Here is a 20,364-nt window from a genome sequence, read left to right on the forward strand (position 1 = left end):
ATCTCTGCCATCATCCACTCCTCATTCTCCACTGGAATTGTCCCTACACTTTTCAAAACCGCCGCCATCACTCCAATATTGAAAAAACCTGGTGACAACCCTAATAACTACAATAATCTTCGTCCCATCTCCAACCTACCTTTCCTCTCCAAAATCCTTGAAAAAACTGTTGCCTCTCAAATTTACTGTCATTTAACCCTGAACAACCTGTACGAGCAATTCCAGTCTGGTTTCCGCCTCCTCCATAGCACTGAATCTGCACTAATCAAAATCACTAACGACCTCCTCCTGGCAGCTGACTCTGGTTTACTCACTATTCTCATCCTCCTCGACCTGAGTGCAGCTTTTGACACTATCTCTCACACTATCCTCCTCAACAGACTAATCTCCATCGGAATCTCGCACACACCCCTTGACTGGTTTGAAATCCTACCTTTTAGGTCGCACTCAGTTCATCCAACTCCAATCCTTCAGTTACCAGCCATCCCCCGTCACCACTGCTGCCGGGGGAAGGCTGGTGACTGCTCTTCATCATCTACCTACTTCCCCTCAGCATCATCTTCCGCAAATATGACATCCATTTCCACTGCTACGTGGATGACACCCAGCTCTACCTGTCCAGCAAACCCAATTCCACTCTTCCACCTTCCTCCCTCACTGACTGCCTCAGTGAACTCAAATCCTGGTTCTCCACCAACGTTCTCAAACTTAACAGTGATAAAACTGAAATCCTCCTCATTGGCACAAAATCAACCCTTGCCAAAGTCGACAGTTCTTCCCTCACCATCGACCACTCGTCTGTCTCCCCCTCCCCTCAGGTTCTGCAGCAACTCCACTGGCTTCCGGTCAAGTTCCGAATAGACTTCAAAATCCTCCTGTTTACATTCAAGGCCATCCACAACCTTTCCCCTCCTTATCTGTCTGACCTCCTCCACATCGCCACCCCTTCCTGTTCCCTTAGATCTGCCTCCTCCATCCACCTCTCTGTCCCCCCCGCCCGCCTCCTCATCATGGGGAGCAGGGCTTTCAGCCGCTCTGCCCCCCGACTCTGAGACTCACTTCCTACGGACATCAGGAATCTGGACTCTCTTCCTCTCTTCAAATCAAGGCTAAAAACTCATTTATTTAGAATTGCATACCCCACTTAACTTGAACCACTACCTCACTTTACTCTGTTTTGTCTGTTCTACAGTGTGGTCTTTTATCTGTTTTGTTTCTTATTGTTTTGTTTATTATTTACTATTTTGTTTATTAATTGCACAGTGTCCTCGAGTGCCCAGAGAGGTGCCTTCAAATAAAATGTATTATTATTATTGTTATTATTTTCATTATTATTGTTAACATTGTTCCTGATTTTATTCAGCCATTGTAGTAGTATACAAAACACTCCAAAGTAATCATTGAAATAACAGGATATACTTAATAGAATAAAGCTAGGCTTTATTAAAACACACATGAACTGAATCACACTCTAAATGTTAGAAATGTAAAACTGTGGGATGCAAGCTGCACTGAGTAGCATAGTATCAATCATTACAACTGCATGCATGGGACAATGATGGGCCAACCGTTTTATTTCTCCTAAATTAAACACAATTATCTAGTCAGATTAGTTTTATGTTATCTCTCTTTGAATAAGAAGACAAAAACGTTGCAGTATGCTTATGTTAGAAACTAATATGTCATCTGGTTACAGAAACGCAATCAAGCAAGCACACTCAGGTATTCACGCACACCTCCTGACCACAGTTCCATCTTCTTTGACAGTCTCTGTCTCTACCACACGAGGGAGCTCTGATCTGGTAAAACCACTTATATAACATAGTGCCTGGTGGCATGAAAATGAAAAAAAAACAATATTAACTTATGATTTATTATTCATTTATTTATTATTTAATGAAAACCAGAGGATTGGTATTTGCTCCATATACACATGAAATGATTTTCTAAACTGGCAAGTACTGTAATTAAGCTACAGTATGTTGACAGCATCATACTGCTATCCTCAATTTGTTTTATTCCATACAGTTTGTCAAAGTTAAGAAATAATGGTGACAAGGTTATTAACAAACCTGCTTGAAGTCCTCTTGAGCTGAGGGGAGGTCAGAAGCCAAAGATGGGTCACCTTGGTGTGTCATTGTCCTTTCACCGTCCACGACCGTTTTCTCTTCTACCTGACTGACCTTAGAACCCTCAGGTCCCTCTTGCCTTGATGCTGAGAAACCCTCACATGCAGCAAATGTTACCTAGGGTTAGAAGAAAATGTTACTGGTTTGTATTTTGATTATCCTTTATGAACTGCTACCAATGTAAATATTGATATATCTGGTATTTTTCGGTTAAAATATGATTTGGAGGGTATGATAATAAACACACATAATACACAGTACACACACCTCTGTATGGTCTCCTTCACTCTTTACTACGGTCCGCTTCACCACCTTGGAGTATCCATCTCCCTCGGCCATACTGATGGACGCTTGGGGAGCTCCGTCTAATAAGACCTCTTCATGCTCCACTCCATCAACGGAAACACATTTGCGAATAATTTTACGGGTAACCTGGGGAAGGTGATGTAGTCAAAGACCATAAGGTGAAGAGGCATTCGTTTTAATAAAAAGGTGACCATTGGAATATTTTGGTTGTCTCTGTCTCTGAATGAAATGAAGCAACAATGCAGCAAAGAGCCTTTTATGTTAATGCACAATCATAAAGTTGCTTTACTGGCTATTGTCACTTTCAGCTTAAATTAGAGCTTTAATTTCTATAACACGTTAAGGCAAATTCATCTTAACAGCGTTCTTTTTTTTAAAAAAACACGCGATTAACGTGCGCACATTGTGTTTGTCTCTTGTCCCAGCCTGCAGTTTGAAAATAAGGAAGCGATGCAGCAGTAATGTTTTGAATAACAAGCAGAAATGGATCAAGAGAAGAGTCTTATGAATAGCAAATTCAGCTCAAAGCCAAAGTTATTTTCATTACGGAATACGTCGAGTCTCAAATACCAGTCACTGGCCAAGCAGCTGATACAGAGAGACCTCCTCCTGCTCAACAAAGGTGTGTGTGTGTGAGCGTGTGAGCAAAGAAGAGAGAGAGAGAGAGAGAGAGAGAGAGAGAGAGAGAGAGAGAGAGAGAGAGAGAGAGAGAGAGAGAGAGAGACTGTGTGTGTGAATGGTTGAATGAATGTAACTAGTTCCTAACTGATATAACTGACAGCAGATTTTTGGAGCATGCAGTATTTCATTGTTCTGAATTGTTTCAATAATAATAAACATACATTTGCATAAAGCAAGCAAATGTATCCACTCCCATGTTAATAAGAGTATTAAAAACTTTAAAAAAGAATATTAAAGTACATTTAGACATTTTTTAAAATGTGCGATTCATTGGCGATTAAATATTTTAATCAATTGACAGCCTTAGTTTAAATACTGCCTTCTTAAATAAAGACCATGGTTTACCTTTTTGACAACAATGTGTCCATTTTCATCCTTGTACTTTTCTTCTGTCACTGACTGAGTAGGGAGGTTTGGCATATCTTCAGCCTGTAAGGGAAAAATAACATACATAATGAGGAATGTAAACTTGAATCAGTGTAATGTTTAATTTCCCACTTGAAAAATGAAATGCTGAGAGATGTTAGAGAAAGTACGGCATCCAAACTTTGGGAAACACGAAACAAACTCGCATTCTCTGGGAAAAAGGTTATGTTAGCAAACAAACCAACACAGAAGTGCTGACAGCAGCATAAATCATCTCCATGAGGTTCAGCCATCTGTGCAAATCAAATGTTATGCTTCTTGTGAACTTTAGATTAATCTTCAAACACACATATTTCACCCATTTTGATTAGACTAAACGCTGTTAGACAGTAAACCTCTCAACTTGACAATGAACACCTTGCCAGCTAAAAAATTGCACTCTGGGAGTAACACCTTGCATGCTAATTTAAAACACCACCAATCATGCTAAACTAGATACCTGGATGACAACTCTCCTTCGCACTATTCTGGTGGTCAGAAATTCATCCTCTGAACTTTCTGACATTGATCCAAGCTCTGCGGTGATCTCCTGACCAGGTAACACAAATCCATGAAGATTTAATGAATGACAATATATGAATACTACTACTGTATGTTTGCAGCAAAGCAAGTATATATATATATATATATATATATATATATATATATATATACATATATAAATAAGCAGAGTGATATGGTGCACTTTCCACTGATTTTGAGTATTTACAATGAATTTTTCATGTTTTACTCATGTTGGAAAGTACAGCATGGCAATCTGTATCTCGGGAAATTGCTTTCAAAACATACCATGCTTGTTTTGAATTAAAGAATCAATGCACTCATTGCTGATGAAGAAAAAACATGTAGCTTATGTTATTAATGTGAGTGATACTGCTGGTTACTGGCAAATGACATGCTGAGCTGGGACTGGTTAAATGGAAAATAAAAATGGGGGTTATAAGGAGTTTCACATCCCATCCATGTAGCCAGAGGGTAAGCAATCATTCCTCTTTGAAGCAAATATAGTATTTGGTTAAGCTCAGCTCTAGTAAAAGCTTGTAGACTGGTATGGTTTACCAAAGTTCGTCTTACCCTTGTGAGAGATTTTTTAGTATCATCACATGCTCCCATTTCACAGACAGGAGGCTCACACAAGGTGAATTCTTCATCAGATGCTTCTGAATAGTCTAATAATTCTTCACTCTCCTCATACACATTAGGAAGAGGTTCGTGGACAAAAAAAGTCTCCTCATAATCTTCACTTCCGGAGGATGACAGCACTCCTCTATTCACCTTTTCTTGCTTTCCAGTAAGGCTGAGATTATCCTGAGGCTGACATCTACTTGACCTAGATCTTGTCTCTGGTTCATCAGGCTCAGTCTCTGAGAAATCTGATGCACCCTGTTTGCAGTCAAAGTAAGGCTCTGAGTCGGAGTATTGAAAGGTTGGGCTGTCTGCATTACTACGTACAACTTCTGCATATTCTGGGGGCATGTGACTATAGTTGGTAGTGGTAAAAGAGGTCTCTGCATATCCAGGTGGGATGCTGTACTCCTCATCAGAAGATGATGTAGTCATTTCTGTGTTGGATTTAGCTAAAGTAAACTGAGAGGCAAAACCTTCATACTCTACTGGAGTCAGAGGTTGTTCTGACTGCGTACTGGTCCTCAGCCTATCCTCAACTGAAAATGTCTCTGAGTTTCCTGAGGAGGGGTATGGCATCAATTCATCAAAGCTGAAATGTCTTCCAGATGTAACTGTCTGAGGAGTCAAATCCGGAGGAGACTTAGAAAAAAAATCATCCATCTGCATGGCTTCAACAGAAGTTGCCTCACATAAATGTGTACTTTGATCTTGGATACTCTGTGTTGCTGCTTCTTCTGTCAAACCCCTTGAGTCATTAGGTGACGTAGATGATTCACATTCTTCTTGACTTTGAAGTATGCCACTTGTATAATCAGTTGTTCCAGATACTTTAGGGAAAGACAGGGAAGGAAATGTCTCTGTAGTATTTTCATAATTGCTAAACTGGAGTGTATCCAAAGAAAAACTTGAGCTCATTGGCGGTCCCATTACAGGACTGTTTTTACTACTACTGAGACTAGATGGTTCACTTGGTAGGCTTGAGTGTTTTGTTAGAATGGGTGTAACTGAGACTACTTCAGATTCAGCTTGAATGGATGTCTGGAAATGTGTAGGAACTGTGATTGCTGCATTTGTCTGATTAGTATCTTCTGCGAGCTGTATCATAGATGTCATACTGACTTTTAGGGTATCACTATCCTCTGCAACACATTGATCATCAGGTGGAAGGTCTTCAAACTCATCTAATTCATCAACTTCAGGGCTTTCATCGCTGGATTCTGACTGCGGTGGAACTACTGTCTCTGGTTCAAACTTTAGTTTAATTTCTTCCAGATCTGAAAGCAGTTGGTCAAGCTGTGGGGACCTTGACTCTGGTGGTGCTGGAGTGGACTTGGAGGACATGATAATTTGATCATCTGGACTTTCTTGAGCTGTTTGACAGAGTGAGTCTGGGGCCATTGGGCTTAGTTTAGCTAAGTATGGACCCTCACTTTGTTTGGGAAATACCAACTCTTCATCTTCTTTTGGTGGTGAGCTAGTTTGATTGGTCAGTGTGATTTCAGATTGTGTCTTGCTTGAGTGAAAAATACTTGGAATGGGTAAATCTATTTTTTCAGAGTGAAGTGTGTTTGAATCAATTGAGGATGGTGTCTCAGTTGGAAAGAGCCGACTCTGCTCTAAGTCAGCATTAGTTTGTTTTGTAGATTCTGAAAGATTTGCTTTGGAAGATGGTGCTGAAACCTGCAAAACATGATACAATGGAGTGGAGAAAAATATAAATAAATATGATTTGTGATTTCCTTTTGTGAAGAAAGAAAGAGTCATATGAAGCATGCACTTGTCAAAGACAATGTCTCAAATGCAGAAATTCACTTGTAGCCCATTCGCATTTACATAGTTTCTGTATTATATAATATATAACCAACAAAACACACACATAAAACACATTATGTGCTTGTGATTGCTGATTAATGTGTTGTAAAAATAAGACATTTTTAAAATATAATTGATAATAGTGTGTCTGGAGATATTCAGTTGAGTATGTCACTGGATAGCACAATAAAAATATGATAATAAAAGCAGGGCACAAATGAATTCAGGATTTGGTGCAACATGAAAGTGGACATGCGTCATTTTACACGTTTATGCCCTGTCATAGTGAAAGGGCATGAAGTGCTTCCCATGAAAATGCTAAACCCACCAGTTTACAGTATTTGTCACAGCTACTTCCAGACCTGAAAGCAGCAACTACTGTCTGTTTAACTTCTGGTCTGCCCCATATCCAAAAATTTACACAGACACACACTGCTTCACTTACACAACATTTTGAAAATCATATTCACACCTACACAAGGTGAAAATATTACATTAAACAACCAGAAAGTGGAAGGAGGGCAGTAGTGGGAGGATATGTTGAGACATGATACAGACATCACATGTAATTATGGAACTAATCTGAATTCTGAATTTGAGTGTTTTGGATATGACTACAACTCATGCCATACAATTTTAGGAAACATTATGGATGCCAATGGGGTGGTATGTCTCTGGGATCTGTTATTATCTAATAGGAGCCTGTGCCTTACAAACAGAAAAGCAAACCAGCAGCAGTACAGACATTACATGCATCTAATTGTGGCAAGTCAATCATTTGGTTTACACTTTTATGGCTGTTAAGATCTAAGATCTAAAAAGCGCTAGGCAACTAATTGCAACAAGAGTAAAAAAAAAACCAAAACAATGAAAATGTAGGTCATCTAGGCAAGATATAATTAAGTCAGTTTGACGCAGTCAAGTCAGGCAACCTGAAAGTATCACAAAGTCCATTGGTTAGCCTTTTATCTAACTTTTGAGAATATTCCACATCAGGACAAAAGGGTCACGTCACTAAGACAGGGTCACTATGTGATTTCCATTAGTTGTGCTTCACTGAAATATCATTCCTTCTGCTCTAATGCAAACATGCCACAACACAGCAGTGAGGCCATTGTAATTAGTGAAAGCTTGAGGCAAGAGTTCCACATTCACATTTTATGTATTGCCATATTTATTACTTTTGAAAACAACACTGCATTCTCTACTGAGCATAGCTTGTGCTGTCTTACCGACACTGAGAAACTTTTGCTCTCGTCCTCTCTCATGGATTTTCTTTCCATTGTTTTTTCTTTCCAAACAAATCTTGGGTGTGTGTCATCTTTAATTGTAATTCAGGGTCTGTCAAGTGGTCTTCATTTCACTGATTCATTCTTTGTTTGAGTTTATTCATGGACAGCCTCCTCCAGCCAGACAGCATGATGAAATTCCAATTTTTGTACTACAGATGGCATGTGACTCAACTCAATGCAAAACTGGATATCTTCAAATTGGTGACATCAACCTCTCAGGATGTAAATCTGTTACTGTACGACCAATAACTGTGAAGTGGGATAGTGAGGAATTCTCTAATAGTTTGGATTATGGTATCATAGTTTCTAAATGAGAAGATTTGGTTGGGCAAGTCATGCTTCTCTTCCATGCTTCTTGGACCATTTATCAACAGTACCTTGAGAGAAATTAACCTTGTCATAGACATGTTGTCCTTCAAAGACCGGATCACAAATATGTGTATCTATTTTCTGACAAATGCATCTAACAGCAAGGATGAAAGTCAAAGTGATGCATTTTTGATTCAGGAGACATGGCAGTGAACACATCAAATGATACAAATGATTCTGGGGTAGATGACCTCCAGGTACTGAAGAAGCAGTTTGAAAATATAGGGTGTTGATTATCTGTACTTCTTCAGGCTGTGGTAGTCTATACCACGTAAGTGAAAGAATGTCTGTTTCAGATGGTGATATGCTAGTGCTGGTTTGACATTGTGGCAAAACAGAACAAGTAATTAGAACATTTGAGAACAAACACTTTTGTCATCTGAAGTTATGAAAACTGTAAGATAATCATGAAAATAGATATAGTAGATATAATAGCCACCAGCTGTAACCAGCTGTAAAGCTAGTGGCTATTACATAATACTGTTTTTTTAATGGTTTATCATAAATCAGTGGGTCCCAACTTGTGGGTCGAAAAGTGGATTCTGGGTTCATTCTGAATGAGTGGTTGAGCATTTGGGTCAATTTCATCCTTTACTAGTTAGTGCCATGAATGTATAAAGAGAACTGGATACAATGTTAAATGTATATATATATATATAGTCGTATATGAAGCAAATCAGGTAACTACCTGAAAGCATACTGTGCACTCTCTGTGGGCCCAATGCACCACGGGGCTTGCTCACCAGAGCCTTTTCCCAACTGAGATGTCTAATTTCAGGTGAAGCCCTCCAGCTAACTTGAATGGGGATAATTGATTCAATCATGCAGCTTTTCTAGACTTGGGAAATGTGATTGGACTGAAGAGATCAAATTATAATAGGAAAACATGCTATCTTGTGGGAGTAGTGGTGCTTGTAAAAATGTATCCACTGATTTCTTTCACAAGAGTCTTTTTGGGCCTAATAGAATCATGGGACATTACAATTACACGGTTTAGCTGCTATGTCAAATTGGCTTCAAAGGCTGGTGCTTTATCTGTACCCAGTTCTCTTAATACATGCATGGTCAGTGCTACAAACCCATGAGTATAATATTAAGCAACTTCACAGTACACATAACCAAGCAATGGTGTTTTGGGTCATTTGACACTTACTTTGCATGTCCACTGACTGTAGTGTTTTTTTCCAGAGAAAAAGAGAAAGCCTGCTCCACATCAGGCTGAACAAAATTGAAAGAACATATTCAGCTTGTTTTTTTCACACTCAACACAAAAGGAAGAAAGCTAATGCTTTGTACAATGAAGTAGAGGCCTTGCTTAAAACGGCCAATGCTGTCTAAACAGTTTTAGTAGTTGTACTTAAAAAATAGTTTTGAATTAGACTGAATTAGTGAAATCTTTTTTTCGAATGTGTCCATATTTCGTTGGATGTGCTTGTTGATTTGTATTTTTTCAACAAATATAGTATAGGGTTGTGATCTTTTTCAGTCCTTTTGTGATCTGCTTTAATGCTGTGATTCTAGGATTCTAAATAAATAATCATTATCTTTTTTTAATCCCTTTATTTTTTAAATGTGCAGTTTAAGCCGTAATTATCTTCTCTTGATGCAATGCTTCTTATTTTATTGACATAAGCCTCAGTTGTAATTAAGTCATCATTTTTTAAAGGGGCATGGTTAATAATTTCTCCTTACATAGAAAATCAACTGACAGGCAAAATAGAGGGATGGAATTATATTGAATGGGTATAAAATATTTGAATGTTTAGACTGTGACCCGATGTAATAATATATAGACCTCCTGATGCTAGACCATTTTGTAACCACTATTCTAAAAAATACTTTTCAAAATTACATTGGAAACATTTTTTTTTTACAACAGGAGCATGCTCCCTTATAAATTGGATCATACAAATGTGAAATTAAGGGGTTAAGGAAAGCCTTATGTGTAACTCTGTATTCCTCGGTATATGTTATGGAGTGTGATGACACTAATTCAGAAGGGATGCGTTTCAGGTTGGTTAATTTTTTCTCTGACTTGCGGACTAGCACAGATTGATCATGGGAGCATGGTTTCAAATCAGACGACAACAAACTGGGAGAGAATGTATGTTCCTTGAACAAACAATCTGATTGTGTTTGATGCACAGAACCCCACTCAGCATCTGCATATGAAAGAAATCTTGCACCAGGCAGTAATTCAGATGAACATATAGTCAAACTATGTTTTTGGGTTTTATCCTGTGAAGAAACAGAATCTGGTGAGTCTGGTCTATTGTCCTCAAGTAACTCCTCCAGACAAAGTCCTGAATACTCAAAATCTGACAATATTGAAAGAGGTGATTGTGGTCTACTTTCAGAGTACTGTAAGTAATAGTCACAACATTGATCCTTCATCTGGCCAAATGTCATGTGAGGAGAGAAAGAGTGCTGCTCAACTGATGCCACAGATTCTGGGGAGGATGGTCTAAAGTCTGCCAACCAGTCGTGAAGTAGCGAAAAGTCGAATTCGGAAGACACAGAATCTGAGGGCAACGCCCTGCCACTAAAGAACCTATCAAGTTCAAAGTCTGATAAAACTGACTGTGGGGAATCTGGTCTGGTCTGATTAAAGAGGGTTTCCAGACACAAATCTGTATATTCCCAGTCTGAAATGGTTGATTCTGGTGTAAAAGACCTGTACCTTGACAATTCCACATCATAAGCCATATAGGGCGGTCTGAACTGAGGAATAGGTGAATCTGGAGACAATGCCCTGCTACTAAACAACTTATCAAGTTCAAAGTCTGATGAATCTGACTGCGAGCTCTCTGGCCTAGGGTGATTAAAGAGGGTTTCCAGACTCAAATCAGTACCTTCCCAGTCCGAAATAGTTGATTCTGGTGTAAATGACCTGTGTCTTGACAATTCCACATCATAAGCAATATGAGCTGGTCTGAACTGACTAACAGGTGAGTATGAAGGCAATGCCTGGCTACTGCCATTAAAGAACATGTCAAGTTCAGCTTCATTGTGTGAAGCAATGTAATCTGATGAATTTGGTCTTTTGTCTTCAGCAACATCTTGAGATGTAAGTGCTGAATGTGGTGTACTTTCAGAGCACTTCAAGTAATAGTCAGAAAGTTCATCTTTTATGAGTTCACCTGTTATGTGAGGAGTCAAATAATGCTGATCAATAGATGCAACATCGTCTGCTAAAGATGGCTCAGATTTTTCCTGGCAATTCTGAAGGAGGAAAACATCATGACAGAAAGACGCTGTTTCAGTCAATGACTCGGCTTTGTTTGATGTTGAAGCTATTTCACTGTAAAAGTTTAAACTGTATTTTGGTCTTTGTACGAAATTGAAGATTATTGGTTTGTGTGACTTGAGATGTGACACCATATGACCAGTTTCAACAGAAGGTTTGATATGTGTGTTATGTGAATAAGAGTTTGTTTCTGATGATTTTTTCATCTGATATGGATTCATGGACTGCACCTTATCACCTTCTAAGCTGTTTGTTTCAATGTGTGTTGAAACATTATGTGAATGATGTTGTGATGGTACACAGGTATGATATTTTGATTCCAACTTTGAAAGCCAGTAATCAATGAAAGACTGATTAGTTTCTGTTTCTGGCTTTGTGATTTCAGATGACAGTGGCTGAAATTGAAAAGTGTTGTCTGTGTTCATTGAATTGTCTGAAACCTCAACATTCATACTTGTAACGTCAGTATGTGGAAGACATTTTGGAGATGATGCAGAATTAGTCAATGAAGGTTCTCCTTTTGCAGTTTTTGCATGCCATGACATTGAATCAGCATCATTTGGAGTGTTTTCAGCACAACATTCATCAAGATGTGAGGAAGAAACATTTACAGAGCATTGAAAATCATACTTTATGGATTTGCAATTTGAAATTGACAGATGTGGAGATGGGAAATCATTTGAAATGACAGAGTCCTGATAGACTGGAGCATCATTGTCAGAATCTACTAATTTTGGATTTAAAAGACTAGCCGGACTGAAGTCCTCAATGCAGACTGGTGGAGACAGGTTAAGCATTAAAGGCCTGTGTGGTGAATCTAATTGTGGCAACTGTGGTCTGGTTTGATCAAAAGGGCATTGGAGAGCATAATCGGTATGTTCAGAGTACTCTAAGTAATAGTCACAATGTTGACCCTTCATCTGGCCAAATGTCATGTGAGGAGAGAAAGAGTGCTGCTCAACTGATGACACAGATTCTGGGGAAGATGGTCTAAAGTCAGTGACTGACTCTGGAGAATGCAGTCTTATCTCCTTGACCCAATTGTCTTTGACGGAGTCACTGCACTCATCTAATGACCGTGACGGGAGACTGAAAGGTTTCAGCTCCAATGATTTGATGCTAAACAGAGTCTCTGCTTGTTTTTCATATTTAGAGCCCCGCACAACATCTGCATATGTAAAGGGTCTTGCACCAGGAAGTGCTTGAGTTGCAGATATTTTAACAGTACGTTTTTCATCTTCGTCCAGTGAAGAAACAGAATCTGGTGAGTCTGGTCTATTGTCCTCAAATAACTCCTCCAGACAAAGTCCTAAATACTCAAAATCTGACAATGTTGAAAGAGGTGATTGTGGTCTACTTTCAGAGTACCTTAAGAAATAGTCACCATGTTGACCCTTCATCTGGCCAAATGTCATGTGAGGAGAGAAAGAGTGCTGCTCAACTGATGCCACAGATTCTGGGGAGGATGGTCTAAAGTCTGCCAACCAGTCGTTAAGTAGCGAAAAGTCGAAATCGGAAGACACAGAATCTGGGGACAGTGCCCCGCCACTAAAGAACCTATCAAGTTCAAAGTCTGATAAAACTGACTGTGGGGAATCTGCTCTGGTCTGATCAAAGAGGGTTTCCAGACACAAATCTGTACAGTCCCAGTCTGAAATGGTTGATTCTGGTGTAAAAGACCTGTACTTTGACAATTCCACATCATAAGCCACATGGGGCGGTCTGAACTGAGGAATAGGTGAGTCTGGAGACAATGCTCTGCTACTAAACAACTTATCAAGTTCAAAGTCTGATGAATCTGACTGTGAGCTCTCTGGTCTGGTCTGATCAAAGAGGGTTTCCAGACACAAATCTGTACCTTCCCAGTCTGAAATGGTTGATTCTGGTGTAAAAGACCTGTACCTTGACAATTCTACATCATAAGCCATATGGGGCGGTCTGAACTGAGGAACAGGTGAGTCTGGAGACAATGCCCTGTTACTAAAGAACTGATCGAGTTCAAAGTCTGACGAATCTGACTGCGGGGACTCTGCTCTGGTCTGATCGAAGAGGGTTTCCAGACACAAATCAGTACCTTCCCAGTCTGAAATGGTTGATTCTGGTGAAAATGACATGTACCTTGACATTTCCACATCATAAGCAATATGCGGCCATTTGAATAGAGGAATAGGTGAGTCAGGAGAAAGGGACTTATGGTCACTTTGAGATGCTACTGACTCTGGAGAATGCAGTCTGATCTCCTTGACCCAATTGTCTTTGACGGAGTCACTGCACTCATCTAATGACCGTGACGGGAGACTGAAAGGTTTCAGCTCCAATGATTTGATGCTAAACAGAGTCTCTGCTTGTTTTTCATATTTAGTGCCCCGCACAACATCTGCATATGTAAAGGGTCTTGCACCAGGAAGTGCTTGAGTTGCAGATATTTTAACAGTACGTTTTTCATCTTCGTCCAGTGAAGAAACAGAATCTGGTGAGTCTGGTCTATTGTCCTCAAATAACTCCTCCAGACAAAGTCCTAAATACTCAAAATCTGACAATGTTGAAAGAGGTGATTGTGGTCTACTTTCAGAGTACCTTAAGAAATAGTCACCATGTTGACCCTTCATCTGGCCAAATGTCATGTGAGGAGAGAAAGAGTGCTGCTCAACTGATGCCACAGATTCTGGGGAGGATGGTCTAAAGTCTGCCAACCAGTCGTTAAGTAGCGAAAAGTCGAAATCGGAAGACACAGAATCTGGGGACAGTGCCCCGCCACTAAAGAACCTATCAAGTTCAAAGTCTGATAAAACTGACTGTGGGGAATCTGCTCTGGTCTGATCAAAGAGGGTTTCCAGACACAAATCTGTACAGTCCCAGTCTGAAATGGTTGATTCTGGTGTAAAAGACCTGTACTTTGACAATTCCACATCATAAGCCACATGGGGCGGTCTGAACTGAGGAATAGGTGAGTCTGGAGACAATGCTCTGCTACTAAACAACTTATCAAGTTCAAAGTCAGATGAATATGACTGTGAGCTCTCTGGTCTGGTCTGATCAAAGAGGGTTTCCAGACACAAATCTGTACCTTCCCAGTCTGAAATGGTTGATTCTGGTGTAAAAGACCTGTACCTTGACAATTCCACATCATAAGCCACACGGGGCGGTCTGAACTGAGGAATAGGTGAGTCTGGAGACAATGCCCTGCTACTAAACAACTTATCAAGTTCAAAGTCTGATGAATCTGACTGCGAGCTCTCTGGTCTAGGGTGATCAAAGAGGGTTTCCAGACACAAATCTGTACCTTCCCAGTCTGAAATGGTTGATTCTGGTGTAAAAGACCTGTACCTTGACAATTCCACATCATAAGCCATATGGGGCGGTCTGAACTGAGGAACAGGTGAGTCTGGAGACAATGCCCTGCTACTAAAGAACTGATCGAGTTCAAAGTCTGACGAATCTGACTGCGGGGACTCTGCTCTGGTCTGATCGAAGAGGGTTTCCAGACACAAATCAGTACCTTCCCAGTCTGAAATGGTTGATTCTGGTGAAAATGACCTGTACCTTGACATTTCCACATCATAAGTAATATGCGGCCATTTGAATAGAGGAATAGGTGAGTCAGGAGAAAGGGACTTATGGTCTCTTTGAGATGCTACTGACTCTGGAGAATACAGTCTTATCTCCTTGACCCAATTGTCTTTGACGGAGTCACTGCACTCATCTAATGACCGTGACGGGAGACTGAAAGGTTTCAGCTCCAATGATTTGATGCTAAACAGAGTCTCTGCTTGTTTTTCATATTTATTGCCCCGCACAACATCTGCATATGTAAAGGGTCTTGCACCAGGAAGTGCTTGAGTTGCAGATATTTTAACAGTACGTTTTTCATCTTCGTCCAGTGAAGAAACAGAATCTGGTGAGTCTGGTCTATTGTCCTCAAATAACTCCTCCAGACAAAGTCCTAAATACTCAAAATCTGATAATGTTGAAAGAGGTGATTGTGGTCTACTTTCAGAGTACCTTAAGAAATAGTCACCATGTTGACCCTTCATCTGGCCAAATGTCATGTGAGGAGAGAAAGAGTGCTGCTCAACTGATGCCACAGATTCTGGGGAAGATGGTCTAAAGTCTGCCAACCAGTCGTTAAGTAGCGAAAAGTCGAAATCGGAAGACACAGAATCTGGGGACAATGCCCCGCCACTAAAGAACCTATCAAGTTCAAAGTCTGATAAAACTGACTGTGGGGAATCTGCTCTGGTCTGATCAAAGAGGGTTTCCAGACACAAATCTGTACAGTCCCAGTCTGAAATGGTTGATTCTGGTGTAAAAGACCTGTACTTTGACAATTCCACATCATAAGCCACATGGGGCGGTCTGAACTGAGGAATAGGTGAGTCTGGAGACAATGCTCTGCTACTAAACAACTTATCAAGTTCAAAGTCTGATGAATCTGACTGTGAGCTCTCTGGTCTGGTCTGATCAAAGAGGGTTTCCAGACACAAATCTGTACCTTCCCAGTCTGAAATGGTTGATTCTGGTGTAAAAGACCTGTACCTTGACAATTCTACATCATAAGCCATATGGGGCGGTCTGAACTGAGGAACAGGTGAGTCTGGAGACAATGCCCTGTTACTAAAGAACTGATCGAGTTCAAAGTCTGACGAATCTGACTGCGGGGACTCTGCTCTGGTCTGATCGAAGAGGGTTTCCAGACACAAATCAGTACCTTCCCAGTCTGAAATGGTTGATTCTGGTGAAAATGACATGTACCTTGACATTTCCACATCATAAGCAATATGCGGCCATTTGAATAGAGGAATAGGTGAGTCAGGAGAAAGGGACTTATGGTCACTTTGAGATGCTACTGACTCTGGAGAATGCAGTCTGATCTCCTTGACCCAATTGTCTTTGACGGAGTCACTGCACTCATCTAATGACCGTGACGGGAGACTGAAAGGTTTCAGCTCCAATGATTTGATGCTAAACAGAGTCTCTGCTTGTTTTTCATATTTAGTGCCCCGCACAACATCTGCATATGTAAAGGGTCTTGCACCAGGAAGTGCTTGAGTTGCAGATATTTTAACAGTACGTTTTTCATCTTCGTCCAGTGAAGAAACAGAATCTGGTGAGTCTGGTCTATTGTCCTCAAATAACTCCTCCAGACAAAGTCCTAAATACTCAAAATCTGACAATGTTGAAAGAGGTGATTGTGGTCTACTTTCAGAGTACCTTAAGAAATAGTCACCATGTTGACCCTTCATCTGGCCAAATGTCATGTGAGGAGAGAAAGAGTGCTGCTCAACTGATGCCACAGATTCTGGGGAGGATGGTCTAAAGTCTGCCAACCAGTCGTTAAGTAGCGAAAAGTCGAAATCGGAAGACACAGAATCTGGGGACAGTGCCCCGCCACTAAAGAACCTATCAAGTTCAAAGTCTGATAAAACTGACTGTGGGGAATCTGCTCTGGTCTGATCAAAGAGGGTTTCCAGACACAAATCTGTACAGTCCCAGTCTGAAATGGTTGATTCTGGTGTAAAAGACCTGTACTTTGACAATTCCACATCATAAGCCACATGGGGCGGTCTGAACTGAGGAATAGGTGAGTCTGGAGACAATGCTCTGCTACTAAACAACTTATCAAGTTCAAAGTCAGATGAATATGACTGTGAGCTCTCTGGTCTGGTCTGATCAAAGAGGGTTTCCAGACACAAATCTGTACCTTCCCAGTCTGAAATGGTTGATTCTGGTGTAAAAGACCTGTACCTTGACAATTCCACATCATAAGCCACACGGGGCGGTCTGAACTGAGGAATAGGTGAGTCTGGAGACAATGCCCTGCTACTAAACAACTTATCAAGTTCAAAGTCTGATGAATCTGACTGCGAGCTCTCTGGTCTAGGGTGATCAAAGAGGGTTTCCAGACACAAATCTGTACCTTCCCAGTCTGAAATGGTTGATTCTGGTGTAAAAGACCTGTACCTTGACAATTCCACATCATAAGCCATATGGGGCGGTCTGAACTGAGGAACAGGTGAGTCTGGAGACAATGCCCTGCTACTAAAGAACTGATCGAGTTCAAAGTCTGACGAATCTGACTGCGGGGACTCTGCTCTGGTCTGATCGAAGAGGGTTTCCAGACACAAATCAGTACCTTCCCAGTCTGAAATGGTTGATTCTGGTGAAAATGACCTGTACCTTGACATTTCCACATCATAAGTAATATGCGGCCATTTGAATAGAGGAATAGGTGAGTCAGGAGAAAGAGACTTATGGTCTCTTTGAGATGCTACTGACTCTGGAGAATACAGTCTTATCTCCTTGACCCAATTGTCTTTGACGGAGTCACTGCACTCATCTAATGACCGTGACGGGAGACTGAAAGGTTTCAGCTCCAATGATTTGATGCTAAACAGAGTCTCTGCTTGTTTTTCATATTTATTGCCCCGCACAACATCTGCATATGTAAAGGGTCTTGCACCAGGAAGTGCTTGAGTTGCAGATATTTTAACAGTACGTTTTTCATCTTCGTCCAGTGAAGAAACAGAATCTGGTGAGTCTGGTCTATTGTCCTCAAATAACTCCTCCAGACAAAGTCCTAAATACTCAAAATCTGATAATGTTGAAAGAGGTGATTGTGGTCTACTTTCAGAGTACCTTAAGAAATAGTCACCATGTTGACCCTTCATCTGGCCAAATGTCATGTGAGGAGAGAAAGAGTGCTGCTCAACTGATGCCACAGATTCTGGGGAAGATGGTCTAAAGTCTGCCAACCAGTCGTTAAGTAGCGAAAAGTCGAAATCGGAAGACACAGAATCTGGGGACAATGCCCCGCCACTAAAGAACCTATCAAGTTCAAAGTCTGATAAAACTGACTGTGGGGAATCTGCTCTGGTCTGATCAAAGAGGGTTTCCAGACACAAATCTGTACAGTCCCAGTCTGAAATGGTTGATTCTGGTGTAAAAGACCTGTACTTTGACAATTCCACATCATAAGCCACATGGGGCGGTCTGAACTGAGGAATAGGTGAGTCTGGAGACAATGCTCTGCTACTAAACAACTTATCAAGTTCAAAGTCTGATGAATCTGACTGTGAGCTCTCTGGTCTGGTCTGATCAAAGAGGGTTTCCAGACACAAATCTGTACCTTCCCAGTCTGAAATGGTTGATTCTGGTGTAAAAGACCTGTACCTTGACAATTCTACATCATAAGCCATATGGGGCGGTCTGAACTGAGGAACAGGTGAGTCTGGAGACAATGCCCTGTTACTAAAGAACTGATCGAGTTCAAAGTCTGACGAATCTGACTGCGGGGACTCTGCTCTGGTCTGATCGAAGAGGGTTTCCAGACACAAATCAGTACCTTCCCAGTCTGAAATGGTTGATTCTGGTGAAAATGACATGTACCTTGACATTTCCACATCATAAGCCACACGGGGCGGTCTGAACTGAGGAATAGGTGAGTCTGGAGACAATGCCCTGCTACTAAACAACTTATCAAGTTCAGAGTCTGATGAATCTGACTGCGAGCTCTCTGGTCTAGGGTGATCAAAGAGGGTTTCCAGACACAAATCTGTACCTTCCCAGTCTGAAATGGTTGATTCTGGTGTAAAAGACCTGTATCTTGACAATTCCACATCGTAAGCCATATCAGGCGGTCTGAACTGAGGAACAGGTGAGTCTGGAGACAATGCCCTGCTACTAAAGAACTTATCAAGTTCAAAGTCTGATAAAACTGACTGTGGGGAATCTGCTCTGGTCTGATCAAAGAGGGTTTCCAGACATAAATCTGTACAGTCCCAGTCTGAAATGGTTGATTCTGGTGTAAAAGACCTGTACATTGACAATTCCACATCATAAGACATATGAGGCGGTCTGAACTGAGGAACAGGTGAGTCTGGAGACAATGCCCCGCCACTAAAGAACCTATCAAGTTCAAAGTCTGATAAAACTGACTGTGGGGAATCTGCTCTGGTCTGATCAAAGAGGGTTTCCAGACACAAATCTGTACAGTCCCAGTCTGAAATGGTTGATTCTGGTGTAAAAGACCTGTACTTTGACAATTCCACATCATAAGCCACATGGGGCGGTCTGAACTGAGGAATAGGTGAGTCTGGAGACATTGCTCTGCTACTAAACAACTTATCAAGTTCAAAGTCTGATGAATCTGACTGTGAGCTCTCTGGTCTGGTCTGATCAAAGAGGGTTTCCAGACACAAATCTGTACCTTCCCAGTCTGAAATGGTTGATTCTGGTGTAAAAGACCTGTACCTTGACAATTCTACATCATAAGCCATATGGGGCGGTCTGAACTGAGGAACAGGTGAGTCTGGAGACAATGCCCTGTTACTAAAGAACTGATCGAGTTCAAAGTCTGACGAATCTGACTGCGGGGACTCTGCTCTGGTCTGATCGAAGAGGGTTTCCAGACACAAATCAGTACCTTCCCAGTCTGAAATGGTTGATTCTGGTGAAAATGACCTGTACCTTGACATTTCCACATCATAAGTAATATGCGGCCATTTGAATAGAGGAATAGGTGAGTCAGGAGAAAGGGACTTATGGTCACTTTGAGATGCTACTAACTCTGGAGAATGCAGTCTTATCTCCTTGACCCAATTGTCTTTGACGGAGTCACTGCACTCATCTAATGACCGTGACGGGAGACTGAAAGGTTTCAGCTCCAATGATTTGATGCTAAACAGAGTCTCTGCTTGTTTTTCATATTTAGTGCCCCGCACAACATCTGCATATGTAAAGGGTCTTGCACCAGGAAGTGCTTGAGTTGCAGATATTTTAACAGTACGTTTTTCATCTTCGTCCAGTGAAGAAACAGAATCTGGTGAGTCTGGTCTATTGTCCTCAAATAACTCCTCCAGACAAAGTCCTAAATACTCAAAATCTGATAATGTTGAAAGAGGTGATTGTGGTCTACTTTCAGAGTACCTTAAGAAATAGTCACCATGTTGACCCTTCATCTGGCCAAATGTCATGT

General features: G+C 40.9%; 1 protein-coding gene across 1 annotated transcript in view; it reads right to left on the minus strand.

Annotated features, from left to right (window-relative positions):
* Nucleotides 1-1,726: 1,726 nt before the first annotated feature.
* The window catches only part of LOC128365885 (ankyrin-2-like), a 115,782-nt gene continuing 97,144 nt past the window's right edge, over nt 1,727-20,364 (minus strand). Inside the window, exons 48-54 of the mRNA XM_053326506.1 lie at nt 6,281-6,350; nt 4,617-5,227; nt 3,982-4,071; nt 3,462-3,545; nt 2,397-2,561; nt 2,073-2,246; nt 1,727-1,828 (exon numbers count right to left, since the gene is read on the minus strand). Coding sequence (XP_053182481.1) covers nt 1,727-1,828; nt 2,073-2,246; nt 2,397-2,561; nt 3,462-3,545; nt 3,982-4,071; nt 4,617-5,227; nt 6,281-6,350 — 1,296 coding nt within the window. The remainder of the gene's footprint in view (nt 1,829-2,072; nt 2,247-2,396; nt 2,562-3,461; nt 3,546-3,981; nt 4,072-4,616; nt 5,228-6,280; nt 6,351-20,364) is intronic.

The sequence above is a fragment of the Scomber japonicus genome, chromosome 2 (assembly GCF_027409825.1).
Source record: "Scomber japonicus isolate fScoJap1 chromosome 2, fScoJap1.pri, whole genome shotgun sequence".
Taxonomy (NCBI): domain Eukaryota; kingdom Metazoa; phylum Chordata; class Actinopteri; order Scombriformes; family Scombridae; genus Scomber; species Scomber japonicus.